The sequence below is a fragment of the Aulonocara sp. 'chitande type north' Nkhata Bay genome, linkage group LG9 (genome assembly GCF_057382095.1).
Source record: "Aulonocara sp. 'chitande type north' Nkhata Bay isolate Kocher_YH1m ecotype deep benthic linkage group LG9, A_spYH_male_GT1.1, whole genome shotgun sequence".
Taxonomy (NCBI): domain Eukaryota; kingdom Metazoa; phylum Chordata; class Actinopteri; order Cichliformes; family Cichlidae; genus Aulonocara; species Aulonocara sp. 'chitande type north' Nkhata Bay.
In genome coordinates, this window is record NC_141352.1 from 3,430,534 (window position 1) to 3,458,438 (window position 27,905).

The 27,905-nt window shown below is 46.8% G+C and overlaps 1 protein-coding gene across 1 annotated transcript in view; it reads right to left on the reverse strand.

The window, feature by feature from the left end:
- Positions 1 to 27,905, reverse strand: part of sspo (SCO-spondin) — a 101,225-nt gene that overhangs the window by 32,326 nt on the left and 40,994 nt on the right. Inside the window, exons 53-108 of the mRNA XM_086305321.1 lie at positions 27,699 to 27,875; positions 27,352 to 27,540; positions 26,732 to 26,797; positions 26,492 to 26,647; positions 26,235 to 26,393; positions 25,987 to 26,151; positions 25,709 to 25,900; positions 25,486 to 25,608; positions 25,174 to 25,303; positions 24,693 to 24,818; positions 23,790 to 23,875; positions 22,501 to 22,686; positions 22,247 to 22,417; positions 21,908 to 22,163; positions 21,743 to 21,789; positions 21,449 to 21,619; positions 20,404 to 20,538; positions 19,247 to 19,383; positions 19,069 to 19,163; positions 18,923 to 18,972; positions 18,664 to 18,834; positions 18,235 to 18,405; positions 16,652 to 16,731; positions 16,014 to 16,183; positions 15,851 to 15,897; positions 15,522 to 15,722; positions 14,898 to 15,068; positions 14,589 to 14,789; positions 14,406 to 14,496; positions 14,090 to 14,310; positions 13,859 to 14,005; positions 13,562 to 13,728; positions 13,256 to 13,401; positions 12,387 to 12,607; positions 12,262 to 12,297; positions 11,958 to 12,122; positions 11,563 to 11,769; positions 11,285 to 11,452; positions 11,013 to 11,147; positions 9,895 to 10,132; positions 7,530 to 7,682; positions 7,390 to 7,436; positions 7,131 to 7,301; positions 6,874 to 7,050; positions 5,565 to 5,720; positions 5,365 to 5,489; positions 4,869 to 5,008; positions 4,641 to 4,687; positions 4,360 to 4,563; positions 3,010 to 3,171; positions 2,212 to 2,328; positions 1,964 to 2,102; positions 1,636 to 1,832; positions 1,359 to 1,529; positions 1,005 to 1,132; positions 751 to 905 (exon numbers count right to left, since the gene is read on the reverse strand). Coding sequence (XP_086161447.1) covers positions 751 to 905; positions 1,005 to 1,132; positions 1,359 to 1,529; positions 1,636 to 1,832; positions 1,964 to 2,102; positions 2,212 to 2,328; positions 3,010 to 3,171; positions 4,360 to 4,563; positions 4,641 to 4,687; positions 4,869 to 5,008; positions 5,365 to 5,489; positions 5,565 to 5,720; positions 6,874 to 7,050; positions 7,131 to 7,301; positions 7,390 to 7,436; positions 7,530 to 7,682; positions 9,895 to 10,132; positions 11,013 to 11,147; positions 11,285 to 11,452; positions 11,563 to 11,769; positions 11,958 to 12,122; positions 12,262 to 12,297; positions 12,387 to 12,607; positions 13,256 to 13,401; positions 13,562 to 13,728; positions 13,859 to 14,005; positions 14,090 to 14,310; positions 14,406 to 14,496; positions 14,589 to 14,789; positions 14,898 to 15,068; positions 15,522 to 15,722; positions 15,851 to 15,897; positions 16,014 to 16,183; positions 16,652 to 16,731; positions 18,235 to 18,405; positions 18,664 to 18,834; positions 18,923 to 18,972; positions 19,069 to 19,163; positions 19,247 to 19,383; positions 20,404 to 20,538; positions 21,449 to 21,619; positions 21,743 to 21,789; positions 21,908 to 22,163; positions 22,247 to 22,417; positions 22,501 to 22,686; positions 23,790 to 23,875; positions 24,693 to 24,818; positions 25,174 to 25,303; positions 25,486 to 25,608; positions 25,709 to 25,900; positions 25,987 to 26,151; positions 26,235 to 26,393; positions 26,492 to 26,647; positions 26,732 to 26,797; positions 27,352 to 27,540; positions 27,699 to 27,875 — 8,260 coding nt within the window. The remainder of the gene's footprint in view (positions 1 to 750; positions 906 to 1,004; positions 1,133 to 1,358; positions 1,530 to 1,635; positions 1,833 to 1,963; positions 2,103 to 2,211; positions 2,329 to 3,009; positions 3,172 to 4,359; positions 4,564 to 4,640; positions 4,688 to 4,868; positions 5,009 to 5,364; positions 5,490 to 5,564; positions 5,721 to 6,873; positions 7,051 to 7,130; positions 7,302 to 7,389; positions 7,437 to 7,529; positions 7,683 to 9,894; positions 10,133 to 11,012; positions 11,148 to 11,284; positions 11,453 to 11,562; positions 11,770 to 11,957; positions 12,123 to 12,261; positions 12,298 to 12,386; positions 12,608 to 13,255; positions 13,402 to 13,561; positions 13,729 to 13,858; positions 14,006 to 14,089; positions 14,311 to 14,405; positions 14,497 to 14,588; positions 14,790 to 14,897; positions 15,069 to 15,521; positions 15,723 to 15,850; positions 15,898 to 16,013; positions 16,184 to 16,651; positions 16,732 to 18,234; positions 18,406 to 18,663; positions 18,835 to 18,922; positions 18,973 to 19,068; positions 19,164 to 19,246; positions 19,384 to 20,403; positions 20,539 to 21,448; positions 21,620 to 21,742; positions 21,790 to 21,907; positions 22,164 to 22,246; positions 22,418 to 22,500; positions 22,687 to 23,789; positions 23,876 to 24,692; positions 24,819 to 25,173; positions 25,304 to 25,485; positions 25,609 to 25,708; positions 25,901 to 25,986; positions 26,152 to 26,234; positions 26,394 to 26,491; positions 26,648 to 26,731; positions 26,798 to 27,351; positions 27,541 to 27,698; positions 27,876 to 27,905) is intronic.

Consider the following 27,905-nt stretch of genomic DNA (forward strand, 5'->3'; position numbering starts at 1 on the left):
GAGCTTCCGTAGTTGGTCACGCCGAGGCGATTCCCCATAGTGAAACACCTCACTCTGTTATCAAAGAACCAGGGATTATGTTAAGTAACCCAACGTTTTCTTTTAATTAAAGCAAAAATAGACAGTTGGATAAAATCGACCTGACTCGGGCAGAAATGATGTTCATGAACAAGGTACCAGTCATTTAACTGACTTTATTTATGGTGTGTCTCTTTATTCTGAAGAAATACTGAAGAAAATGTAGCAAATGTAACGTTAATTGCTACAATTAAATGTCTTGGATCAAAATGAAACACAACAATGAATAAAACATACATTTCTTTGGGTTGGAATATTGTTAGAAACATTAGAAAAAAAATCAAATCATCGGTCGAGTCATTTTTAAACTGCGCAGCGTGGATGCACTGCTTCTTCCACAGTGCTGTTTTACTCTACTCGAGCACTCTGCATCGTTTAATCTCCCATTTGTGCACTTTTCACTGTGTCTGAGTGCTTTCTGTCTAAAATTCACACAAAATCTTACTCTAATGAACACATCAGGAGCAACTGGGGATTCAACATCTTGCCCAAGGATACCTGAGCAGCTATTGAACCACCAACCTTCTGATTAGTAGCTGACCTGCTCTACAACCTGAGCCAGAGCCAGCCCGGAAATGTAAGAGCCACATATTACAGTTTTACAGCCGTTGGTTCAACTGCCTACAACACGACTCAGTGAATGACTGGACCACACCAACAGTAGCAGATCACCATGTATTGCAGAGGTGCTGGATGGCCGCTCCCGGGGGCAGCAGAGCTTCCGTGAAGTACTCGGAGCTGACATTCCAGCTTTGAAAATCAGCCGGCAAAGAGAGCGGCGAACAGGGACAGTCAGCGTGAGCCACACAGGAGCCCCTGTGCAACACCTGCAAAGGGCACGATGACACAATCAGTTAGGACTCACATCTGCTGTCCAACCACACACACACACACACACACACACACACACACACACACACACACACCTGTCCAGGAGGGCATGTGCACCCCGGCGTGCAGGGTCCAGGTAAACACTGAGTGTGTGGCCACAAGTCCTGGCAGGTATACGGACAGGAAGCTGAACAGTCACTGGACACCTGCGTGCCGGGACACTCTGCAGGAACATAAAGCAAATGACCTCACCTGTAACAGGTCGGCGTGCAGACATGTGCGCTGATATATTTACTTCGTATTCACTTTGTTTGTTATAATTAATATAACTGTAAACATCACTCATTAGGACTTTGATGAGCTGACTGACAACAGTTTCACATCATTTGAACTCAAGTGGTATCTCTCAGTAGACACACAAAGTGCGCAGTGTTGTGTGCTTGTGTTACCGGGCAGGCAGCTGTTGGTGTTACAGACAACGTGCTGTTCAAGTGGCCCGACACAGGCTGTCCCACCGGGCTCTGGCTCTCGGAGGACTGTCTTGTTCCGCAATGACAACCCACCGTCACAGGAGGCGCTGCACTCGCTCCAGGCCGACCACTCACTCAGCAAACAACCCGCTGCAAAGAGAGGCGGCGAGTTAAGCAGAGATTAAGGAGGTAAGGGGACGCCAGACTTGCAGGTAAAATCTCAGGATCTTGGCTGGATATTTTTTCTATGTCCGACCTGGACACGACGGCAGATCACAGATTTCTGTTTGCGTGACTTCGGCACAGGGCGGGCCGCCCTCTGTGTCCTGGCAGCGGCGCGTCCTGGTTCTCCGGCCTCGCTCACATGAAGCTGAGCAGGCACTCCATGGACTCCAGGGCTCATAAACTGGACAGGGAAGCTTGGAGCACACCACCGTGCCATGCTCACACACACTGCACACGGAGGGGCGTTACGAGAAGTGAGACGGAGCAAAGTTTATGAACTAAACGCTACAAAAATTTGAAAAACTGCTTTATTAATCCCAACTATGACCATACTTCAGCTCACAGAAAGCAGTTCTCACCAGGTGTTACAGTCCACAGTAAACTCCTCTTCAGGGAGGAACTCCAGCGTCCCGTTGCCTGATGGGATACCACAACGACATTCTGTCACTGGCACGCAGCGGCCATCTTGCAACAGCTGTCCTTCTGGACACCGACAACCTGAGGAGACAAAAACCAAAAAAAGAGACGGAAAAGTAAAGAAACACAGAGAAACAATGAATTTCACGTAATGAAAGTCTAATATTAGGAAGATGTTATCCATGGTTACCCGGGTGACAGGCTCCTTGGAGACACTGCACATGCTCCCATAGGTCAGTGCAGCTGCGAGGACACTTGTTGGCACAGCTGTCCTGGGAGGCTCGATCCCTGTCCTCACAGCGCTCACCTGAAAAAGCAAAGAAAACCATGCCTGCGCTGCAAAATGTGACCTGACGTAGAAACAGAGTTCAGCACGGTGGTGGTGGTGTGATGTGTGCGGCTTGTAGCTGTAGCTTTGTGACAGACAGATAATCGTAAGGACAAAGTTTTGTCTTCAGTCTGATTTAGTCTTTTAGTACATCCTGATTTGTTTTATTTCAAACAGCTTCAGAACTAATGGAACTTCCTATAAAATTCTTCTTTTTAAGCTGTAAAGACGTTTGGTTAGAAATTCATTGAATCGGATCATTTTCCTCTGTGTCGTTTTATATACGTTTTACTTGTACGTCTGATTTCCTCTCACTTCTTTCCAAGAATGTGCAGAAGTTCCTTCAGCTGCTGAAAAGAAACACTAATGACTTTGCATTAGTTCAAAGTGAAAACACACAAATGTGTTTCTAACAAACCACGCTGACACAAACAACATGATCATCTCTGTCCGGCTCAGCCTCGAAGCCTTCGAGGAAAACATTTTCACTGCGTGTACCAAAACTTCCAACAGCCTTAATTTTTAGGGGCTTTTGCAGTCATCTCCATTCACATATATATCAACAAATTGTGTAACTAATGTTATCTTTGGAACTGAACTTATGAACTACACCACTGATGTTGCCTGTTGGCTTTGCTCTCTTTTTAAGCTCACATGTACCTGGGCAGAGGGCCGTGTTGCATCCTTGGGTCTGGGTCTCTTGGCTCCTACACTGGGGTCCTGCAGGAGAGGCCAGGGGCTGTCTGTAGCGCTGCCTGACTCCACCGCTGCACGGCTCAGCACACGCTGTCCAAGCACTCCACCCACTCCACTGACACACATCTAGGAGAGCAGAGTGACTATCATAACTAACCTAACCTTGGTATTATCCGCATTAACAGACTGACAGTGACAAATACAGAAACTTTAAGTGTTTCGTTTTAGATGATGACGACAGAGCGACAAACACAATGTGTTTATTTGCTGTATCATTTATAAGTAAGAGACACATTTTAGTTTGTTCTTGCTGAGCAGTATTTACTCACTATGACCAAGAACCATGCTTCAGTTGTTTGACATGCAAATTAAGCTGGGACAGCAGTCATTCAGAGCCATTCGTGTATAAAAAATGGATGGATGACAGAGTTAAATTTGAGCTGAATCATCCTTTGCACGCACATAAAAGCAAAGCTAACCACACATGAGCATTTAACCTGTCCTTTTCTTCTCCTTTGGGGAATAAAGTGAGTCAGAATAGCAGGAAAAGCCCATTTTGCACTGATTAAGGCCTCTTAACTGTCTGCTGATGGCAGCTGTGACTGACACACAGTAAACATTTTCCCTCAGAGACTCCACATGTCAGAATGACATCGCTCTCGTCACTGGATCCAAAACTACATACATTTATTTAATACACTGAAACAGTTTAAAGGTTTGCCTGTTTATGACTTGGACATTATCGGTGTCTGCAGTCGTTTATTCCTCGCTGTGTGTGAGACTCCAACTGTCTTTATTTAGATGAAAAGAATATGCTTTGAAGTGCACGCATTTATTTCAAAACACAATCACCCCCCTTTCCTTTCCAGAGAAAACCGCGCTGCAGTCATTTCATCACCCTCTGACCGACTGTGTAATTCATTTTTTTTCTTTGGAGCCGTGCTCGTCGAGCCCTGACTCATTCACCCACTGTTTGCATGCAATCTGTGTCAAACTTTTACTGAGAGGGTCTCAGACAGAGCACAACTGTGGTGCCCACAAACACCCAGACCCTGTGGAGGAGGTGCAGTTTGTGCAGTTTGTTTATGGTGTGAACGTCCTCCAACCTCAATCCGACCCAACTTCCAGGTGCACAGTGCAAGTTTGACCTAAAAGAATCTTGCAAAGGTCAGTATGAGTTTGCAGACAGCAGTAAAATCTCTAACATAACACAGAACATTTACTTTTGCTGCTCTCTCCTCAGTGACATCTGGCCAATAAGACGACTGAATCCTCTGACACGAAACAAACTCTTGGTGTGAGCATCTTTGTTACCTCTGCAGATGTTAGCATCTGGATATGGCCTCTCCTCTACCAGCAGTCCTGGACACTGGCTCTCCTCCTCTCTAGAGACTGGAAGACCAGAATCCAGGTCCAAACAGGCTCGAAAGCGCCTCTGGATCGACACCATCTGCGAGCTGTTGTGCTGCAGCACGCAGGGAGAGCACCGAGTCCAGCCCGACCACTCGCTGAGGACGACTGAAAGAAGGAGAGAAAGAAAGATTCAGGTTCACCGTGTTTACAGAGAACCTCGTTTTATTACTCTGCTCTCTTACCTTCACATTCTCTCATGTCGCACTGCAAACTCCCATCGTGACAAAGACTGGAGGACAGAGAAGTCAACAAAACGGACAATAATAACAACCTGTCACAGCCCAGGCAGCATAAAAGACAAACTGCACACACAAGCTGGGAATCACAAAGAAAGAGCAGAGAGTGACGACAACACTGTGAGAAAACATTCATGTCTCTATCAGCAACAGGGGCTGATAGAGACAACTGACCAGGTACTGCAGCCTATGGTGACCGTGGCCCCCTGTGGGACGGTGACAGGCGTGGGTGGATCTCCTGGAGCTTGGTGCTGCAAGTGGATGCAGCCACATTCCTCTGGAGGAACACAGCTCCCATTATACTGCAGCAGGCCCTGGAAGGAAAAACACACATCTCAGAGGAAAGAAGAAACAGCGCAGCGATCGGATCTGTGTCTTGGTCATAAAGTACAGCACATTTGTCGTGTGTTGTGCTCAAATCACGTGCATTGAGATGCATCAATGTAGAATTCATACTTCAGGCAAACGTGCTGTTTGAAGCAGCTTAAGATCCAAAAACCAAACCAACAAAACGCAGCTGTTAACACGTGTTGCATTATTTGCTAATCATATTTGTTCTTAATGACCAGAAATCAAAGCAAAACCTCCAAAGGCAAAGTGCGTCTTACTGTATCCTACTGGTAGTGTCCAAAAATCATAATTAAACTCAGCAGCGTTCATTAAAACTCACCTGTGGACAGTAACAGCCAGGTGTGCACTCGCTGACACCCAGACACAGATCTTCACGGCCACGCAGTTCACACTGCTTCTCACAGGGAGCGCCACACGACGAGTACACAAACGGGGCTTCGCAGACTTCTAGCAGGAAAACACATGAAGAGGTGTAGGACCAGAGTGCAGCTTAAGCAGCTCTAAGGGTAATGAACTCACCATCACAGCGGCTGAGACCGCATGCCCGGCTCTGTGTTTCCACAGGAGTGCACTGTTGGCCCCTGGTGGGTGAAGAGAGCGCTACACGGTAACGCTGCTGCCTCTGGGACGCACAGGAACACTGAGACCAAACGCTCCACGCTGACATGGGACAGCCTGCCAAAGCAACGAAAACATTCAAGTGCGATTCACGAGCGCTTGATGTCATCTGTGAGTCGCTTCAACACACAGTCGGCTCTTCAGTTAATCGCATACTATGGCATAATTTTAGAAGTCAAATACCTGCCCACCTTCTTCTACACTGGCTTCAAAAAATGAAGCACAATAAAAAGATGAAAGTCAGTGAATCTCAAACAGTCTGGAAGCTTCTCACAGTCTAACACAGGTTTGAATGCGAGGCTCCAAAGCTCTGTGTAGCTCTACTTGTGCTATTTTCTCTCATATTTCACATACTTCACTTCCTGCCCTTGTGTATTTCCTGCCCGCCCTCATTTCTTCTGCCAGATCATCTTTTCCCAATTTGCCCGGTGTTCCAGGATTTGTTGGTAGCATTAGTAATGTTAAGGGTCCGATTTGTTTTCTGTGACACCGATACCCTGTACACTGAGCTCTGTTCACTTAGTAGAGGCTGTACCTACCTGTCCAGCTTCACTCAATAAAACCTGCAATGCACATGTGTGCAACACAGAAATCAGCAGATGGACAAGTGAAGTTAGTTTGACTGATTTAATATTCTCTGTGGCAAACATCTGCAATCTGTGTCCTATTAGCTCCAGCAGTGTGAAACAGACTGGGATCAACCACTAAAACATTTTTTGCATATGTGACTTAACTCTTATTTTGCGCAGCTGTAACTTTACTGCACGGCTTCGTCCTGCGGTGTGAGATACAGCTCAGCAGGTTGCATATATGAAATATATTCCTTCAACAGAAAATCTATACCATACTAAGTCACTATGGAGACCTAATAATGCAATGTGACGCTAAAAAACAAAGATCCAATAAACCCTTTAATGTCACTCTGTGGTTCCCCAGTCTAGTCTCTAATGTTGTGTCCCTACATGTACTCTGGTCTGTGCCCATATAGCTCATTACCTAATAATATATTAGAATAACTCTGTGTTCATCAGTAACAGTCACTGCAACTATGTCCAATCGTTTAATGAGCTCAGCTGAAGTTCCTCTAATTACAATGGCTTCTCAGAAATGCTGAAGACACACAGAGCCGTCAGCTGTTCAGAGAGAAACAGCACAAACAGCGATCGTGGCTGTTAGTCTGGCTTCAGTGCTGCCAGCATGACTCTTGTACCTGGACAGGGCTGTTTGTAGCACAGCTGCGTCTCCACGCGGTTCCTCTCAGCCTCGATCTCAGGGGGACACGCCGCATCTCCTCCCTGCTCGCACACACACGCCCTGTGTCGTGATACAGACCCCGCCCCGCACGTCTGGGAGCACGGTGACCAAGGAGACCAAGGGCAAAGGTCATCTGTTGATACAAGAGTAAATGAAATTCCCTTTGATTGGAGAGAATATGTGGCTTTTCTTTCCTTGCCTTAAGATACAGACCCAGGCACGGAGGGGTCTGACAGTCCTGTGTTTCTTTCTCTGGCCCGCTGCAGTGAGAACCATTGTTTCGTGGTGGGGGGTTGATGCAGGCGCGGGTTCGAACATGTGTGCCCCGACCACAAGTCGCTGAGCAGTCAGACCACACCGACCAGGGGGTCCAAGCACCGTCCACTGGAAACAGCACAAAGGATTTTCACAACTTTCTTTGCAAGGACTTCAAACATCTGCGACACTCTTTCACAGAAACACGGCGACGCACCTCTGCAGTCGATGTCTTGGCAGAAAACTCCCTCTGGAGTGCACGTGCTAGAAGAAACACAGGCAGAGCTTCCAGCACAGTATCACTGACATTTCATTTTTGTCATTAACATCCATATCCTCTGTCCTTATCTAACGCACCATTGTTTACATTCTCCTTGGAGCCAGGTGTCACCCACACTGAGCGTCTGGTTGTCAAGGAGACAGAGAGGCGGGCAGGTTCCTGGACTGCAGGGTCTGTGCTGGACCTCCTCAAAGTGGCAACGTGTTCCCTCGGTGTCTGGGGTCAGAGACCTGGCACATAACACGAACAGCAGGTAATCACAGTGGAATACACCGAAAACCAGTTTAATACCACTGCATGTATTTATATCCACAGATACACTGCAGAACCAAAGACAATGAACCAACCATCACGCTCTTTTCACGTTTCATATATTAAGATTCACAGTCAGGGTTCAGAAAATCATCAGCCTTTAGGTGCTCTGAAAACTGCAGCGCAGGATCCAGTCCAGAATAACCTCTACCCCCATGCTGTGAGACTGAAACTCTGGCTCCGCCCCCTAACCTACTAGACTCCATTATTGTTTACATTGCTGACTTACTGTGGTAGCAGGAAGCCTGGATCACTAATCTGTTACTCCGTGACTGCTTTCATATGTGATTTAAAGTGTTAAATGTATCTTATGTTATTTGTAAATTCTAAGATTTGGAATTAGCATTGAGAACTTGCAGTACCATGGAAACGAAGCTATTTAACTATCCATCAGGAAGGTGTCTGATCAGCAGCAAATTCATTCTTTTGAAAGAAATGCTTTCAGCAAGTGACGCTCCGGCTCCCGCAGAGCCCCGATTTTATCTCCTGACACGGACAAAAGACAGACGACAGAGTTAATCGTCACACTGACTCAGACAACTCGAATCAACTTTATCCTTAATTCAGCAATTACAGAAGACAAACACTGGAGTAGAGATGGACCGATCCCATATTACGTATCGGTATCGGTCCGATACTGACGTAAATTACTGGATCGGATATCGGAGAGAAATAAAAAATGTAATCCGATCCATTAAATATCAAAAAAGCACCTCACAAAACTTGCAACACGGCGTAACTCGGCTCATAACCGTAGCACGTCGGAGCAGTGTGCTCAGTGATAGAGCAGCTGTGTGTATTTGTAGCCTCACTACCAAACCAGCATTTCATCTCTGAAGTGATCCCAGAGAGAAGTAAAGCAAGTGTGTAAGTTCATCTCTGAATGTTTGTAAAGCTTAACAAGCGATATATGGAGCGACTGCCTCTCTCTCTCTCTCTGCTGCTGCTACTTCAATCGTGAAACTGATCAGTGATCAGCTGATCGGCTTTTCTGTCGTGAGTCCGTCTCTCTGGTTTGTTTTTGGCCCACTTTGCTCCAGAAAGAGGAAACCAGCGGCTGAACAACAGCAGCACGTTTAAGCTTGATCAGCTGTTGTTAGAATTGATTTAATATTACTTTCTACTCGAGGATCTTTTTCTACAGCTGACGGCTGTAACTGTGCAGGGGCGGATCTAGCAAAGTGTAGCCAGGGGGGCCGATAGGGCATGAACAGGGAAAAGGGGGCACAAAGACATACTTTTCTTTCTTATTCTCATTTAAAATGTCGAGCTTTCAATAAATAATTATCTGAATCTGACACCCAAAGTTTTAATCTGGTGTAAAATATATAGAAGTCCATTACTGCATATAGTAACTGTTAAGTCTAATATACTAGTAAGCTATAGTACTTTTTCCTTTGGGAAGATACCATCTGTGCAGTCTGCAGTTCTGTAGAAGAAAGATGTTGAATCTATTTTATTATTCTTGAAAAATTATTTATTTCTGTGCATTTTTTTTCACACTGCATCAAATTAAAGTTGATTACGTTGATTAAGCATCATGAGGTGGAGGGTGGGGGGGGGGGGGGGGGGGTGGTTCCCTATTTGTTTTTCCTGGGAGTTTGCAAAGTACTCTTTAAAACAGCAGAATAGGGAGGATGGAGCAGGTTTAAGTTTATTAGATTGATCAGTGTTGCTGAACTATGAAATATTTTGTTGTATTTTTTTACATACAGGTATAACAGAATAGCTTTAGTGTTGTTGTTTTTTTAAACTTGAGTATGAACTTATACAAAAAGCAGCAAGATATTAAAAAAACAGTTTTATTGATTAAAAAACACTATATCGGATTCATATCGGTATCGGCCGATATCCAAATTGATGATATCGGTATCGGACATAAAAAAGTGGCATCGTGCCATCTCTACACTGGAAACAATATGATAGATTTTCTGATCGTTATGATCTCCGTCTTGTTGTTAAAGAGCGTACCACTTAAAACCTGTTTAAAATCCAGTTTCAGATTTGTAAAAAAAACTTTCCTCCGTCTGGATCCCATTTTAATGTCCAAACACGGACGTGCTCAAACAAGAATTTAACAGTTTACAAAACAAACCATGTCTCCTTCGTCCAGGTCCCAGGAGACCTCACCTGTATCTGGTTCTCTGGCCCTGTCCACAGGAAACACTGCAGGGAGCCCAGCTGGACCAGGAGCTCCAAACACAGGTAGCCTGGCAGCTGTCATTGCTGCAGAGCAGCTGTCCGTCAGAGCAGGTGCAGTTGTTGCAGTCCACCTGATGCGTGCTGCCGGCCACCCAAATCTGCCCCAGTGAGTCCACACAGTCACACTGCCACAGCTGCACACACACCCCGTCCTGCTGCAACTGACCTAAACACACACGTACAAAAGATACGCAAACCACGATTCATGCTAATGAAAAAAAATGAATTCGTTTTAACAAAACAATTCTAGATGCAAATCTCATCACTTGGCAGCAGAATGACGCCTTGCACTGCACAGCTACTCTGAAACATCATCTAAATGAGATGTCATCTTAATGGTCCACGGGGCCATTACAGAATCACCAGTTAAACCTGTTGTTGTTGATTTCTGCCATCATATTTATTGTTGGGGAATTCTCCCAGACTCACTTTAAGATTTTTCCTCGTCTCACTCCAATAATGTCTTTGGAAAAAACTAAATTCTAATACTTGTGTGACGTCGAGCCGGTTAGGTTATTTATCTTTAAAAGATTTAGCCAGTTTTAAACAGTGGAAACAACTCTTACACCTAAATAACCCAACCAAGGTCAATCAAACATCAACAGAATATGACTGGCTGCCTGATAATGCTGTTAAACTGAAGGCCTGTGTTACCTGTTACAGTCCGCTCTGCTTTTGTTTTACCACTGATGAGCCACTCAGTCTGTTCCAATTCAACAGTTTCTAACTGGAGTAAACACCATTTGTAACTGAATTACGTCTCTTAGAAGGTTCTACTGAGAACTGCAGAGAACTTTTATGCTGAGTCAGCTGTGTGCAGATATCTTGGGGGATCCCGTGCACATGTTGGGGATTCAGGACTCTAGGAATTTGTATATTCTCAGAACCCCGAATCCTAAAGAAGGCAGAGGAGTTATAACAAACCCATTTCTAGACGCGAAGCTATTCTCTCAGTGGAGAGCACAGAACAGTTTAGGGGTTAAATCAGTGCCAGGAGAGGAACTTTTCGGACAAAGACACGCACATATGAGGTGTGACTTGTGTACCTTGAGGGCAGCGGCAGCCAGGCTGACATTCGCTGTTGGTCTGGCACTCTATGCCCTGCTGGAGGTCTGAGCAGCGCTGTGGACACTGGCTGGCACACATCACAAACTCTTGGCCTGGTGGGCACCCTCTATCATCTGACAATACACAGACAGCAGTTCCTGAGTTTTGCCATGATGCTATCTGCACAGGCTGAACACACACTCCTGTAGATAAACAGCCATATGCTGGAACAATGAGGAGCCAAACGCAGGACGTGGTAGATCAGACTCACCGCACGGTTTGGTGTTGCAAGGTTTCACTTGGTTCTTCTCTCCTGCACACTTCTTTCCACCATTTTTGGGTGGAGGACTAGAGCAGGAGCGAGTGCGTATCGAGCGTCCGCCGCCGCAACGCTTATCACAGCGCGACCACGGACTCCACCGGGACCAGCCTCCATCAACTACACAACATCGAACACAAACGCAGACCAGTAAGTGAAAAATGAAACTCTCTCTTTGGCTTTTTAAATATTCCTTCACTGAAGAGTTTGAACTGATAATTACAGCTGACCTCTGCAGGGTTTGATGTTACAGAAGCGATGCTCCACGTTTCCTCCGAGGATGTCCTCGCACCACGAGCCGTTTGTTCCGGGGCTCAGGAACGTTCGGATCCTCTGCTGCTGACCCACGCCGCAGGACCGCGAGCAAGCGCTCCACTCTGCCCACTTGGTCCACGAACAGTTCCTTCGCGCACACTCGGCCTCTACACACACCTCGCCTCAAAACAGAAACACAAAACACATAAGCTTGGTTGACGCTTGTATTCATCAAAGCAAGAACCACACACGCAGCTCCTGCAGTCATATCAACTGAGCACTAACTTGTACTTTATATTATAGTTATATAAGGCAACACAAACTGATTTATTAAATAAATAGAGGCAGGCAGACAGTGGGCGTGGTGTACCTGGACACTGGGGCAAGTTGCATGCCTTCTCTTGGTGAGAGCTTCCAGAACAGGCTGGTGTCACACACTGTCGATGGCGGGACTTCAGGGCCGGGCTGAGAGCGTCGGTGCAGGTCTTTGTGCAAGGACTCCACGGCGACCAGGGAGAGAACCCAGAGTCCTCCTCTGAGGAGATGGAAACGGAAAGATGATGAAATACAGAGAGGATATTTAAGATAAGAAAAGCCTAAACAGCATGCACAAATACAAGAAAATGGCAACCAAAGGAACAGAGTCAAATGAGTGCACAGAAAAGTGAACCTACCCGGTGTGGCTGGTTCTTCTGTTGGAACAACAGTAGCTGGAGGGGAAAAGCAGCTTTTCATGAATCTGACCTTCATCCCTGAAATACACATATTACACGTGTTCTACAGAATCTCTCCAAAGTACCTGGACAGTCAGGGGCCTGGCAGTAGGTCGTTTCCCTCCGTGGCCCCTGGCAGTCTCTCCCTCCACGGGCCGGGGCGGGCTGTGTGCAACCTCTAGAGCGGGTTTTGAGCCCCAAACCACCGCAGGATAGTGAGCAAGGGCTCCAGGGGCCCCAGGAAGACAAAGCACCGTGTACAGGACAGTGCTCCAGAGAACAGTTCCACCTGCCGTGCACACACTCGCTACGGGGAACAAAAGGGGTAGACTGGTGGTGATTTTCCATATAACAGCAGTTTTACACTGTTTTATACGTATGACACAGTTGGCATCGCTCCCACTGTGTCACAACAACAAATGTTTTCCATTTCTTACTCAGTACAGGATTGTAGCTGCGCACCAGTTCAGGTTGTAGCTGTACACTGTGGTAGATGTTCTCAAAGTGGGACCGGTGGACTGTGGACAGGCCAGTTTGACACTGGAAGTCTTTATTACAGGGCCACAGTGCTGGAATGCATCCATCCTGTGCTTTGGCGTTATCTTTGCTAATAAGAAGAAAGGCCTGCCCTGAAGAATGGGCTGTCTGGATATCAGCAGGTTTGTATAAAACCAGCATCAACTGTTCAGAATTAATGACTCAGTCAGATCTGAATGAGGCCATAAAATTTTGCTCTCAACTCAGTCCATCTCAAATGACAACGGTGTCATTCCTGTGATAACGGCTTTGCAGTGATTTCCATGGATACTTCGACGTGTCCACGGTGCAGCCCACCTCTCCCACTTTGATAGCTGCCCCCACCTGAACGGGATGTCACGACTACTTTGGAAGTAGTTATTTAAAATATGTTGTTTTTTTTTAAATTGTATTATTATTCCCAAAGTTCTCTGCTTACCAGGCGCTGCAGTCATGGACAAACGTATCTCCAGACTGGAGCTCCATATCCTCTGAGATGTTATGAAACAGCAGGGATGCGACTGGTGTCACAGAGACGCTCTGCAGAGAGGCCAGCAGCTCTTTATCCACCAGACATGGACACTCCTGAAACACACCAAGCACAAACACCCTCTAAAGAGAAGAAACTGCATCAGTTTGAAATGATCTTCTCAGTGGTGCATCACAGCCTGGTTCATGCTCTTCATTTTCTGTGCTGCACTTTTAAAACGTCACATGTCTACTACTGAAGTTACTCTGAACCCACCGACAAGCAGAGTCCACGGTGCTGGTAGGTGTGCACGGGACAGTGGCAGCCTTCCTCGCAGCCGTCAGCGTAGCATCCCTCCCTGCCGCTGACCTGAGCGCAGCTGAAAGGACAACCTTCTCCTCGTTCACACTCCCTGTACAGCCTGCCAGGAGGGCAGCCCACCTCTGCAGAGCGACATGAAGCCCACGCAGCAACAGCAGTTAAAGACACTAATTAAACAGTCCTCCAACTGGAGCAGTGTAAATATAACTTTGCAGCATGGCTACAAATACTGCACAGGAAGCAGACGCTCACCGAGGCAGACGTGGGTGTTGCAGATCTTGCTCTGACGACCGCTGCACGCTGGAAGGCTGCAGAGACGAGAGCGGTACTGCTGCCCTCCACCGCAGCTGACCGAGCACTCGGACCACTGAGACCACGGCAACCACGGGCCCACTGACTCTGGAGACACAATACAGACAGACATCACACATGTAACAATGCAGATGGTAGTGTAAAAAACCTAGATGAGCCCGTCATGACTACCTGTGCACAGGTGCGTGTTGCAGTCTCTCTGCTGCTCAGCATCACCCAGGCAGCCTCTTCCGCCACTCTGCGGAGACGGATTATCACACAGGCGCCTTCTGAACTTGACTCCACCGCCACATGAAAGAGAGCATTCAGTCCAGGCTCCCCATTGGCTCCAGCCACCGTCGACATGGCAGCCGGGGACAGACTGACACTGCAGAACGCCAGCCTCACACGAGCTGAGATTAGGTCGGGAAAAAACATTATGTGGCATTTTTTTTTGCTATTCGAACATTAAGAGTGAATTAAACCAAAATAAGAATCAGCTGCTTACCAGTTTTTGCAGTCACTGATAATTTTCTCTCCTGGATTTGCAAACAGCCAATCAGATCCACCGGGCCATAGCCACGATGCATTGCTTGAATCTGCACAAAAATAGACAGATCACACTGAGTGGAGTAAAATGTTCACAGTCTAACACGCTGATATTTACAAGTTAGCAAAATTAGGATCAAACCATTAGCAGAGCTGTCGTGGTATTTGCAGCGACACTCCTGTCTCACCACACACACTCCGTCCTGCAGCACCGTGTCACCAGGACAACCACAGGTCGCGTTACACTCGGGGGAGTCCAAGCACTCTGTGTCACCATGGAGATCTGAACAGGAGCGAGGACAGGGCTTCCCACAAGGCCATTCTTCCTGGCCTCCACCACAGTCTGAGAACAAGGTTTGAATAGAATTACCATCCACATCGTTTTTTAAAAGTGGAACAGTGTTTATGCAGTTCTACGGTCAAAGTGAATGAAACCCACAGCTATGCTAACCTGAGCAGATGGTGAGATTTTCACTGCAAGGGCGGCTCTGCCTCCCCTCTCCCAGACACGGCAGACCGCCGAATCTAGCAGGAGGACTGTTACACTCTCTGGTCCGAGTCGACGATCCTGTGCATCCATCGCACTCTGACCACATGGACCAGGGACTCCACGAGCCATGAACTAAAGACACAGTACGGCAATGAGAAGAAGAAGAGGTACAACTACTCTGATGTAACTGAGAATCTGTAGCTGGAACCAGAAAACCAAAAAGAAAACCGACACAAATTAAAATATTAATATTTGAAAATATTTGAAACGGTCGAGGCTATAAGTAAGAGACAAATGCACAGTGATTAACAACAGTAGCAAAACAAAACTGTAATATCTCAGTGAGAGAGAAAAGTGCAATAACAGAAGGTCATTTTTCAGCATGACACAGAAATCTGTATAAATGCTATAAAATCAAAAATCCTAGCTGACTTCCATCTTGAGTTACTGCATTCACAAGATTTTCAGAAAACGTGACCTCTGACCTCTGACCTTCAGCCCAAAGGCAAGTAGTTTCAGCCACACGCATCCAGAACATTTACAAACTGTGCGAATGTGTCTTTCCATGAGACATTATCATCTCACCTGGACAGAAAGTAACGACAGGGCAGGGCTGCCTGTGGATCTGAACTCCAACCCCACTGTGCAGTTCCTGCTCACCAGAGCACGGCTCTCCTCCGGCCTCTGGCTCAGGACAGCTGCAGCTTCTGTATCGGGTCACCGACTCTGCTCCACAGGTCCTGGAGCAGGGGGTCCACTCTGACCACTCACACCAGCCACCTGACACTAAATTGGATGTAACAACTATCTGTGCTATTTTATACCCACTAGAAGACATAGCCATTGTCTACATCGTCCTACATATTAACACTATTAAGATGATCTGACTGAAACTGAAAGCTGGCTTTACTTACCTGGACAAGGGTTTCGAGTACAGTTGAATTTCCCACCTTCGCAGGTGCTAAAGAACAAAGGAACAGAAGGATCTTCAGGTTTCCTTTCTAACTGGTTATCTTTGTGTATCCTAATGTGTTTTACATGTGTTACGTGTGCTTCTTGTGTTTGTATAATTCTGACCAGTTGTTGCATCCATCAATGGCTTCAATGGTGTCTCCAGGTTCCAGTCGTCGTCCGGTGTTAAGGTCCAGGCAGGGACAATCTTCCTTCTCTAAACAGACGGTCCCATTAGCAGACATGACTTTTCCCTCTGTACAGTAGCATCCTGGCTCACAGTGCCACTCACAGTGCTGAGAGAGAGGGGGGGGGGAATTAGGACTTTTATTAATCCCCAGTAATGAGTGTGAGAATAAGCACATCCACGTCTGACATAAGTCAGAAAAGGGTGGATGTCCACTCTGTGGAACCAGATCAAAGTGGGAGGCTGACAGGTGGATTGGTACCAGTCTGTTAAGGACTTAGTTATCAGTACAATACTGTGGGTAGTGGCTGAAAGGATAAGACTGTAGATACAAGTGGCAGAATGTTTTTTTTCAAAGGCTTAAACAGGAGGAGAACTTTCATGAGGCAGTTCCCACCATGACCCAGGGCATGGTTGATAAATTATTTCACCTCAGCATCACCCTGGAAAACCTGGAGGAGGTGCTGAGGAGAGGGAGGACTGAGCTTGTTTTGATGACACCCTCCAGAACCTGGTTGTGGATAAGAAGCATGAAATACATCGAGTGACAGACAGGAGTCACACTAGTGATACTCACAGTAAGGTCATCACAGGAGCGAGGGCAGGATGGCCCACAGCTGCTGAACACTGTTCCTGGGACCTGGGAACATGGTGCCACTGAAAACACAAGCATACAGGACTTTGGGTTACTTACATAACCCTGGTTCTCAGAGTAGCATGATTGAGATGGCTAATATAGGAAGCATCTCCCTGCGTATTCCTTAGAGGGATGTGTCTCATGCACGACCACGCTGGGCTGATCCAATCACACTTGAGTTTGCATTACTTCACAGTTATTATTTAAGATAAGCACCTCGTCGCCCTTTGACCCAACAAGGTGGGCTGTGAGACATCTCACTCTGAGAACACACGACTTAAAGTTCTCCTAGAGAAACACTTTTGTGTTTATGATGAAGCCTTAGTATGGTAAGATGCTTCAAGGACAACAGATCCTTGTGTTGTAGTTTCTTGGTCTGACCAAATTAGAATTAGCCAGCGGTCTAAATACGTAGCTAAACAAATGCCTTGCTATGACCACTTTGGTGCAACGTACAAAAGCTCTGAGGGCTCAGAGGCGGGCCGCCAAAGGACGTGACACACGCTCTGAAAATCAAACCTCCTCCTGAATTTGTATCTTCTGAGATATTTACTCCACCAAAAGAGCTAACATAGGGCAAAGTCAAAAGTGGGAGGAGGTTATCATGTGCAACACACTTAGGAATGTAGCATGTGGGCTGATGAATGGGGACCATGCAGCTTTTTCACCTGTGGGAACGAAGGAGATTGCCAGGGTAGCATCTTCTTTCTGACCTGCTGACCGACAGGCTACAAGAACTGTCCCAGTGGAGCTGCTGTGGAGTTCGGTCATTCCATGGCCAGCCCACCCTCCCCTCCTGGCCTGGTGGGCTTACGGGGGCTGGCCGGGGCTTGATTTGTTTGGGAATTTTGAACTAAATACATATTCTATCTATGCTGGGAACAGGTGCTGGTGCACACCAGGAACCGTTCATTGTTAGGCTCGGCAGCCTCAGTGTAGAGGATGAAGATTTCTCTGGGGTCTGACCTCATTGTCATCCTCATCCAGTGCCCACATAAACCAACGCCTTCAATCGTGAGCTGGGCATGTTCTAGCCTTAGGCAACACAAGTAAACCTGGTGTGTGTTTCTACTGAGTATATCTCAGGAGGACTGTCTGTGTTAGCTTGTATGCTAACTACAGCAAAGAAGATGTCGGCTGATGTGCATAATCGTAAAAAGAAACCATCTCAGCGTACAGCTAAGTGGTAGAACACCACGGTGCATGGCGAAGACTCAAGGTCAGGATGAAGCCAAGTAACAATGACAGACAAGTTAGCGTTAGCACTCATATCTATGGACAGCTATAATAGCTAGCCTATATTGCAGGTCAAGATATGCTTGAAGCACAAAGAGGCGTTTGAACAATGCCTGCGTCGCAGCCACTTAATGGTACGTGGCTCTGCCCGACATGGTCGTTGCGATCAGCAGACAGGCCAATCCCATAGTGAGCCACTGAGGAATGACAACCCTCAGTAATACAGAATCTACCGCGCTGTACTCAGTGTAGTTAGCAGACAGCACATGCTAGTAATACAAACGCACCTGGACAGTGCTCGGTGTTACAGGATGTGACTTTACTTCCCAGCCCCTCACAGTAATTCCCCTCCCCCTCTGGACTGGGACTGTCACAATTTCTCCTTCTGCTTCGGACCCCCCCACCACAAGACTTGGTACACTCCGTCCAATGACTCCACTGACCCCAGCCACCATCACCTGGAAAAAGCCAACGCATCACATTAAAAAACATGAAGAGAGCAAATAAAGGTTAGTAAGCTGAGCAGATCAACATAAATACAAGAACCCCTTCAAAACTTTAAAGTGCCAGTGTGGACACTTTACTGTGAGTTTACTGCATCCTACTGTACGACAGGGAGGCGTCACTTTCCTAGTAACTGATTCAAAGCCAGACAAATTAAACTTCACGTTTGCTCAGACTATTAGTCAATGCACAGGGACAGAAAAGTAACCCACGGTCACACGGGGCGATGATGCAGACTTGGTCCTCATGGTGAGGGCCCGTACAAGGCAGGCCACTGCCAGAGGGCCGGGGGCTGGAGCAGAACCGGTACCGAGACTGAAGGCCTGCTCCACAAGACACCGAACAATGACCCCAGGGAGTCCATGCTGACCACTGGCCATCAACTGTTTGGTTTGTGCGGTAAAATCAGGCAAAATCAGTGTAAATCACGTTATAAAAGACGAAAGACATCATCACACTGTAAATACATACCATTGCAGCTAAAACGGGAACAGGTCACCAGCCTTCCTCCTTCACAGGTACTGAAATATTTGACACACATTTGTGTTTAATCCACTTTATATCTCCACAGTTTGTCACGGCTCATATATCTGCTGAAGCAAGCCAGCTTTACTTACCAGTTACTGCAGTCTAAGGGCACGGTGTCTCCCGGGTTGTACTGCTCTCCGCCTACATCACAGCGACAGTCAGACTCGCTCACACACACACCGTCCTGGGAACGTAGGAGCCCGTGAGCAAAGAGGTCGTACCCAAACCATCTGTTTATGTGTGTGTGTATTCCTGTCACCCATTCACCTGCTGGACAGTCCCTCGTGGACACCGGCATCCCGGAGTACAGTTCCTGCTGAGATCCAATGTGAGGTCCATGCACGACACTGCTCCCATCATACACTGCATCCACTCCTGGCCCGGAGGACACTTCTTCCCTTCATCTAGCACAGCAACAGAGTCAGAGAAAAGACCAGTAAAAACCCCTACAGCATAACCAAAAACACCAGTTTGAAGGGATGAAAAGTGGGCGAAACGGTGAGCGTATGAATTAGAATGTAACTGTCATAATATCTGAGTTTTAACACAACAGCCATGGAAATTCAACCCATGAGCGATGTGACTCAGGGCTCTGTTACCAAACTGTATCAGCACCGACAGATAAAAGGAAATGCCATACAGTGCCACGACACAGTATTTAGCCCTTTCTGATGTCTCAGATGTTGCATATTTGTGACAAATAATTCAGAACGATTTTAAAGTTAGGCAAAGATCTCCTGAGTAAATACGAAACGGACGCCTTGGCAGCTGGGTTTGGATGGCTCTGAAATAATCATTTAAATACTGCATTTTCTATTTCCTCTGGTATGTCCAATACTGAATGAAATTTAAACATTTAAGTGTCACAAATATGCAAAAAATTAAGAAATGAAGAAGAGGTTAAATGCTTTTGCACTGTGTGCCATGCTGCCATACTAGACATAAGTTACAATAAAGTTTAAACAAGTCATCAGATTGTAGCAACTCAAATCACACGAGTCACAAACTCGAGAAACACCTGCAAGTGACTCGTGCTAACTCTGTGGGTTTGTTGTGGGAAGTGGACCTCGCTCGGTTCTTGTGAGAAGTAGCTGCAGAAAGGTGAACGATGTCAGCAGTAGTGACTTCTGCTTGTGAATAAACAAAGACCAAACAAAGTGTGCAAATAGGCTGAGACTGTAGGATTGTAGCTACTCAGAGTGAGTCTAACCATGACTGTGTGATGTAATGGAAAGAGCGTCCTGAGCAGCTGCATCACTGTCTGTATGGTAAATGCACTGTATCGGATCTCAAGGGAGAGTGAGAACAGCTGAGAAGATCACCGGAGCCTCTCTTCCTCCATCACAGACACTTGTTGCAGCCGCTGCATCCACACAGACACCAGCGTTGTGTTATTATTATGATGTAGGCTGTTCCTGTGTTACCACAAGGCTGCAGGTTGCAGGTGCTGAACTGCTGCGTGGTGCCGTGAATCCGTATGGGTCCGCGGGTTCGAGTCCTGTATCCTCCTCCACACGTCACTGAACACTCTGACCATGGACTCCACGGCTCCTTTAAACCTTCAGACGAATCACAGCTTAAAGTTTTTCATCTTAAAAGGTTTCATTTCAGTTTTTTTTTCAAATTTTAGAACATATACATTATTGGTCAAAAGTTTCAGAACACCACAATTTTTCCAGCTTTTTATTGAAAATGATGCAGTTTGATGTCTGATTGCACTGTGAAATGAAAGCATGGATCCTGCATGTTGATCCATCAGTCAATGATACCTTCTTCCAGTCTTCAGTAGTCCAGTGGCAGTGTTTCATGGCCCAGGCAAGCCTCTTTGTCTTATTCTGATGTCTGGCTTTCTTGCTGCAACTCGTCCTGTCAAACCTGCAGCTCAAAGTCTTCTCTTTCTTACTACGACCACTATTAAGCTGCTTGAAACTTGTCCTCTGGCTCACTCGTGTCTTTGTCTGCAGATCTCTTCCTGTCAGCTTCTGAGCCTTTGATGCTGAAGGAAACTGGACTCACTGACATCTTGACTTTCTTTGCAGTCTCTCTGTAGCACAGACCTGCATTTATAAGTGTTATGTTGGTCTGTCTCTCTTCCATTGTTAATCACCGTTTTCTTGCCATTTCTGTAGCAACACTCTACTTTCTGCAGTACAATACTGTTCAGCTGATGCTGCTCAGCTTTCAAGGCCTGCTCAGCCTCCACTGCTGCAGAGCAGCTTTAAACTGTTAACCATGCTGTGTTCCCTGAAAAAGGCCTCTTTGTATAATTTTAACTTGTATGTTATTTTCCAGTTTTGGGTAACCTTACCTTTTTCTTTTACCTCTGGCAGTTCAACACTTACCTTTGTAGCATTTCAAGCTGTTCATTGGACTTGGATGACTTGAATTGTAATGAATAACTGAAAAATCGGGCTGTTCTAAACCTTTTGACCACTAGTGTATATTTTCTTCTAATTCAGTCGTTCTCACCGAAGCAGGGCTCAATGCTGCAGGTATCAATCCCAACCCTGTCTCCTTTGCAGGGACGACCACCGAACGCAGGAGGAGGATCGGTTCCTGAACGATACCTCCTCCTCACACCAACGTCACACGTCCGGCTGCAGGCACTCCACTGTGTCCAGCTGCTCCAGCCACAGTCCACTGAGAAACACAGACGCACACACGAGAGACGACAAAGGAAAATAAAGTGGCAGACACAAACCATTAAGCAAGAAAACACAGAGACAGAGGGAGACAGCAACAGCACGTTTCTTTTTCACTCACCGGGGCAGGGAGCTGTCCCACACTGCATTTCTCCATCGGTGCATGTGCTGTTTGACACACAGTGTAAGGACAAGTGATTTCACACATAGATTACTGTATTTATGGAAGGTTAGAGCTACAGTTTGATCTTCCTCTTTAATGCGATGCACGAGTAAAGAGAGGTACCAGTTATTACAGGCATCAACAGGCAGGGTGGCGCCAGCTGGGTACATCTCCCCCTGGTGGTAACACGGGCACTGTGCCAGGGGCACGCAGCTGCTGTTGAGCAGGTAGAAGCCTGGGGCGCAGTAGCAGCCGTCGTAACAGGTGGTGGCACACTGTACCTCTGTGGAGGTCATGTCCAAGCACACCCGTGGACACGCGCCCCCTTGAGCCTCGCACTCTCGTACCGTCATATACGTCATGCCCTCTGGACACACGCCTGCGAGGACAGGAGTGCAACAAGACTTGTACGTGATATTCAGCGGACGGGGTGGCGAAACGTAACAGGGACAAACACGATACCTGAGCAGGGCTGAGAGTTGCAGTCGCGTGTCTGAATGTGAGGCCCAGAACAGCTTTTACCTCCATGCTGTGGTGTGGGGGAATTACACAACCGCTCTCTTGTCTGGACACCAGAGTCACACCTGGACGAACACTGAGACCAGGCCGACCAGGCTGACCAGCCACCGGGCACTAGAAGAACACATCAGCTTTACGGCCTTTCATTTTTCTCTTTTTCCATCTATCCTGTCTTTGTGTGTCTACATGTGTCATACCCGGGCAGTGCTCAGTGTTGCACGGCTCCTGCTCCTCACTGTCTCCATCGCAGGCGGGCTGCGTGTGGTTAAACGGCGTGCAGCTGCGGAATCGTCGCCTCACCCCCACATCATCTACGTGGTTGAAACACGTTTTACTGCACTCTGACCAGCCGGTCCACTTACTCCATGTCCCACCTGGTAGCGCTGCACAACAAGAGGAGGGAAAGTAATGTAATGGACTCATTCAGTGCTTTCCACTGCACCTGAGTAGAGGTCACTTTCTATCACAGCCACACTATGATGGATGCATCACAGAGCAGCCTGGGGTTACTAAGTTGCCCAAGGACATTTGCATGCAGACTGGAGCAGCCAGGGATTAAAAGCATCAACTTTCCAATTAGTAGATGACCTGCACTCCCTCCTGAGCTGCAGGATTACATCACCTTTAGCATTGTGTTGCTCAAACTTTGTACATGTAGCACAGAACAGATTTACACACGTGTGGACAGAACAGCGATGCTTGATTTGAACTCGTCTAACTTACACAAGAACAACTTAAACTTCTGTGCAAAAGAAATTTGAGCTCTTAGCTGTATTCTCTCATAAAAACCCAAAACACAACAATAATCACCGTAACATGCTGTGTGTCGGACGTGTCAATAGATCAATATTTATTTCTATTGCACATTTAAAAAGGACAGTGTTCAGCAAAGTGCTTCACACAAGGCAGCAAAGCGGATTACAACAAATAGCAACAAAAACAGTTGTAAACCAGTTACAGTTACAGTGACAGCACAACTGCAGACTGGGAGGAAGTCCAAACTAATTCAAAAGCTGGATGGAACAGGTGAGTTTTTAAGCGTGATTTAAATGATTGAATGGATTCTGACATGCGCACATCGATTGGAAGATGATTCCAGAGTTTAGGTGCAGCAATTGCAAACGCTCGGTGCCTCCTGTCTTTCGTCGGGGCCTTGGTTGCAGTAAGATCAGTTGGTTAGAGGATCTGAGCGCTCTCTTGGGGCTATGCACGTCGAGAAGGTCTGTTAGGTAACTGGGCGCCAAGGTATTAAAAATGTTCAAAGTATACAGAAGGATTTTAAACACGATACGGTATTTAACAGGGAGCCAGTGTAGATTGCCTAGAACTGGGGTGATGTGCTCATGCCTTCTGGTGCCAGTTAAGAGGCGTGCTGTGGCATTTTGAACTAACTGAAAAACGCTGGAGGAGAGAGAATTGGAGGCCCATGTACAGAGAATTGCAATAGTCTAGTCTAGAAGTAGTAAAGGCTGTGAGTGTAATATACCAGGGAAGCATGTGCTGGAGCAGCTCTGAGCCTCAGACGAGTCTCCTGGACAGGGCTGACCTCTGACTGCTCCTGCTGGAAGAGACCTGAGGACACAGAGCATAATCACTCCTCACAATCTATTTAAAGTATGCGAGGAAACAAACATCCAAACAGTAAGTGATACAGAAATGATAAATTATACATATAAGCATTTACAACCAACAAACTGAACACTGGTAATATGTTTCACATCAGAAATATACGGTATGATCCCAGAAGCAGGCGGTTAGTGTTACACAGTGTCGAAACATGAAAGGAAGGCTTTTTAATCAGAGGACAGCATCAAGTCAGTTAAACTTGTGGGCCATTGATGTGTCAGGTAAGTAGCAGAGGGGTTGTTGTTTCAGCTGCTTTGCTGTGATAATGAAACCAACAACTCCTCCAAACAGGAGTGGTTTCCCTCCTGATCTTTGTTGACTGATTTTTCAGTGGCTTTGTGCTCAGAGAGGATCAGTGTCACCACTGGTGGCGTGAGGGAAACCTTCATGAAGTTAGCCTGGAGGTTGACGTCCTTTAGTGGGCCCTGTGCTCACTGCCCAACACTTCGTAACCCGACATAGATCATCAGAATTGGCGCCCTGTGCTTTTCAGCTTCACCTTCTTCATTGTTTGCTGACTGTAACATCGTTCAGCGTGATCAGTTTGGTGGTGGGTCAGTGAACGATATCCACAGAGGGACACACAGACGTCTACATGCTAGCAAACGGCCATTAAGTACCAGGATGCTTGGACCCACTGTTAGTGGATCCTGGGTTCCTCCTGGTGCTCAGCGATGCCCGTCCTCATGAGGCAAGAGTTTGCAGGCAGGTCCTGGGACAGACTGAGCTGCTTTAAAGCATATATTAAACTAAACAAGCTTACCTGTAACGTTGTTGTAGCCCCAGACCACAGGTTACATCACAAGGTGACCATGACGACCAGGCTGACCAGTGACAGGTTGCAACACAGCTGGATCTGTCACATGTCACTTGCCCATCTCTGCACTTACTGTAAGAATAAGCAATTTGATCGAGAATACATAAAGTATTTTTAAACATGAGCTAAAAAGGTTGATTATTAATCAGTTTGTTTGTTGTTGCATTTATAGGTGGCTGAAAATTAGCTGCGGCTAACTGTGTATTGCTGTACACTGTCCCTGTTATAAATAAATAAAACAATCAGATGTGAGCAATTCCTCACAAACCAGTGCAAACGATGCTGCCAGTGCTGCTCATTATGATTCTCACTATTTTATTACAAACACAAACAAATCCATAATTCAACAGAAACCTGAATTTGGACTGATGTGTTTATTTAGTATCATCTTTTGTTCCAGGCACAAAGAGCTGAGCGTGGCTCTTACCACGTGGTACACTGGTCCCTGGGGACCACCTGTCCCGGATGCAGTGTTTGGCCATCCCAGTGACAGACGCACTGGCTCGAATTCACACATCGTCCCTGTTGAAGGTACAGCCCGTAGGGACAACGGCAGCCTGGAGAAAGACATCATTCATGCCTTAATCACTGTGTCAGCTACATTTGGATAAATCTTGCACAATAACACATAATTAATGTTCAGAACCTCTGTGCTCAAAGGCTAGAAGACCACTGAAATTTCTTTGCGCACTGTGCAAAGCCAACGCTGGCCTCGAGTCAAATCTACTGTGCATCCTACCCGATATGCACTCAGCAGTGCAGTTTCTGTCCAGGCTGAGATGTGAGCAAGTAGGAGGACAGGGATCGACTCTCCCGGCCTGACAGTCTTCCTCTGTTACCACCACCATGCCACGGACACAACCTGTCATTTAAATAACAGTGAAGACATTTCAAATGCTTTTATTGTTTCAAGCAGGTGATCAGAAGATCAGGTCATTTCAGGCTGGTTGCATCTCAATGACCTGTCTGTGTGTCCGTGTCTTTGGTGCAGGGCTGGCTGTTGCAGCTCTGGCTCTGCCTGGTCATCCCCTCGCAGTCCCGTCCACCGTTCTTAGGGGGCGGAGCCGAGCAGCTCCGGTTCCTCTGCCTGACTCCTCCTCCACAGCGGGCGTCACATTCCGACCACTCTGTCCACTCTGACCAGTGACCATTAACTACAACAGGAGAAAGGCTGCCGTTGCATTAACTATTACTGGATAATAGGCAAACACGCATCTCATTATGGAGGTCGAAGGCAGACCTGGACACGCTTGAGGAAAGCAGGCTCGACTGTCAAATGGATCCCCGCTACAAGCTCCTCCGGGCAGAGCTTCCCTTAACATGTCCCTCTGCCGGAACAAGGAGCCAAGACCACATGACACACTGCAGGCGCTCCACGCTGTCCACGGGGACATGACGCAGTCCACTGGAAGAAAGGAGACCAGAGGGAACCTTAAAAATATTCACTGTTGGGTCACATCACCACTGTAAGGTGCACGTGTGGCCTACCACAGTCTTTTTCATCAGATCCATCTACGCAGTCCTTCTGCAGATCACACCTGCGGTCCAGGTGAACACACTCCCCACTGTCACAGGAGAACTGCTTGGGAGAGCACGGGCTGGGCACCGTGGGCCGCTGCGGAGTCACCGCCGGCCTGGCTGTGGTGCCTGACACAGTCGATAAAAATGAAAAACATTTAGTGAATGTGGATGTATAACTCCTCCAACTCTACGTCCACGGTGTTTGTAAAGTTACTCATGCGCACCACAGTGCTGCTCGTCTGACCCGTCCAAACAGTGCCGTATCCCATCGCACACTTGTGCTGAGTCGACACAACCAAACGATCCGCACGCAAACTGGCCCTGCACGCAAATCACTCTGGGTGAGCCGGTATCACGCGGGCTGGTGGTGATCACTGGGGCTGGCAGTCAGTAGAGCACAGAGGTTACAGTCTCTTGTAAAGAGACGCGGTTTTAGCATAAATGCTAACAGCATAGCTTCCAACCTTTTGTGGATCGAAGACCGGGCGTACCGGAGTCGAACCGCGTGCTGAGATGCAGCCCAGGATGACCTGCAGTGACCTCTGAGGTTAAATGTAGTTCAAGTTCAAATTTATTTATATAGATATAAAAACAACAAGTTTTGACCAAAGTACTGTACAATAAAATGGACAAAGCAGAAGACATAAAAGAAAAATAGAACAGTGTTTTAGAAGAGAATAAAAAGAATAATGGTAACAAACTCATGATGAAGCAAAAGCCAGAGAATAAAAATGGGTCTTTAGACGGATTTTAAAAGTATCCAGTGTTGGGCAGGATCTGATATGCAATGGCAATGTTACAGCAAACGCCCGGTCTCCTCTGTGTTCTAGTCTGGACCTTGGGACAACCAAAAGCATTTGGTCTGCAGACCTCAAGGATCTTGGGGGAGAATACGAGGTTAGGAGATCAGCTAGTTCATGCAATGTCTTAAAAACAAGCGTTAAGATCTTAGAGTCAATTCGAAAGCTGAATTTGGAAAAGATTTAATTCTCGATTCCTCTCACTTCTCTCCTACATTACCTGCAGGATCTCATCCACTGCTGCATCATCGGTCACACAGCAGCACATGTAGACTCGCACTTACCAGCAGTTGTGATCTTCTGCGATCGAGTAGGTTCTGTGACTCCTGATGTTGGCACTCCAGGAAGTCTGCCCTGAGACCTGGTGGTATGTAGGCCTGGGGCACCTGTTGTGTAGTCACCATGGATACCTGGTCTCCCTGTAGAGCTGGTCTGGTTTTGCAGACCTGGAAAGCCTCTTGTTGGAGCTGTACCTAAAAACGATGAAGAAAATAAAACCACATGAGCTAAACTGACAATGAGAAATGAGAAAGTGAAAGTGAGCGTGGGTGCAGGAAGGGCCTTCACAGTTTTTTTGTTTACTGCTGATTTTTGAAAGCTAAAGAGAGCAGAAAATCAAAGCTGTCCGTACCACAGCCGATCTCATCAGAATGATCCTTGCAGTCTGGTCGACCATCACAGAGCAAAGACACAGAGATGCACTCGTCACTGTGCTGGCAGAAAAACTGACCAGGTTCACAGCGCTGCACTGTCACTTTCCCACCACCAGAGGGAGATGTTGTCCCACTGCTGGGGGTCACCAGCTCATCTGCAAAAGCAGAAGAAGAGAAACAGTATA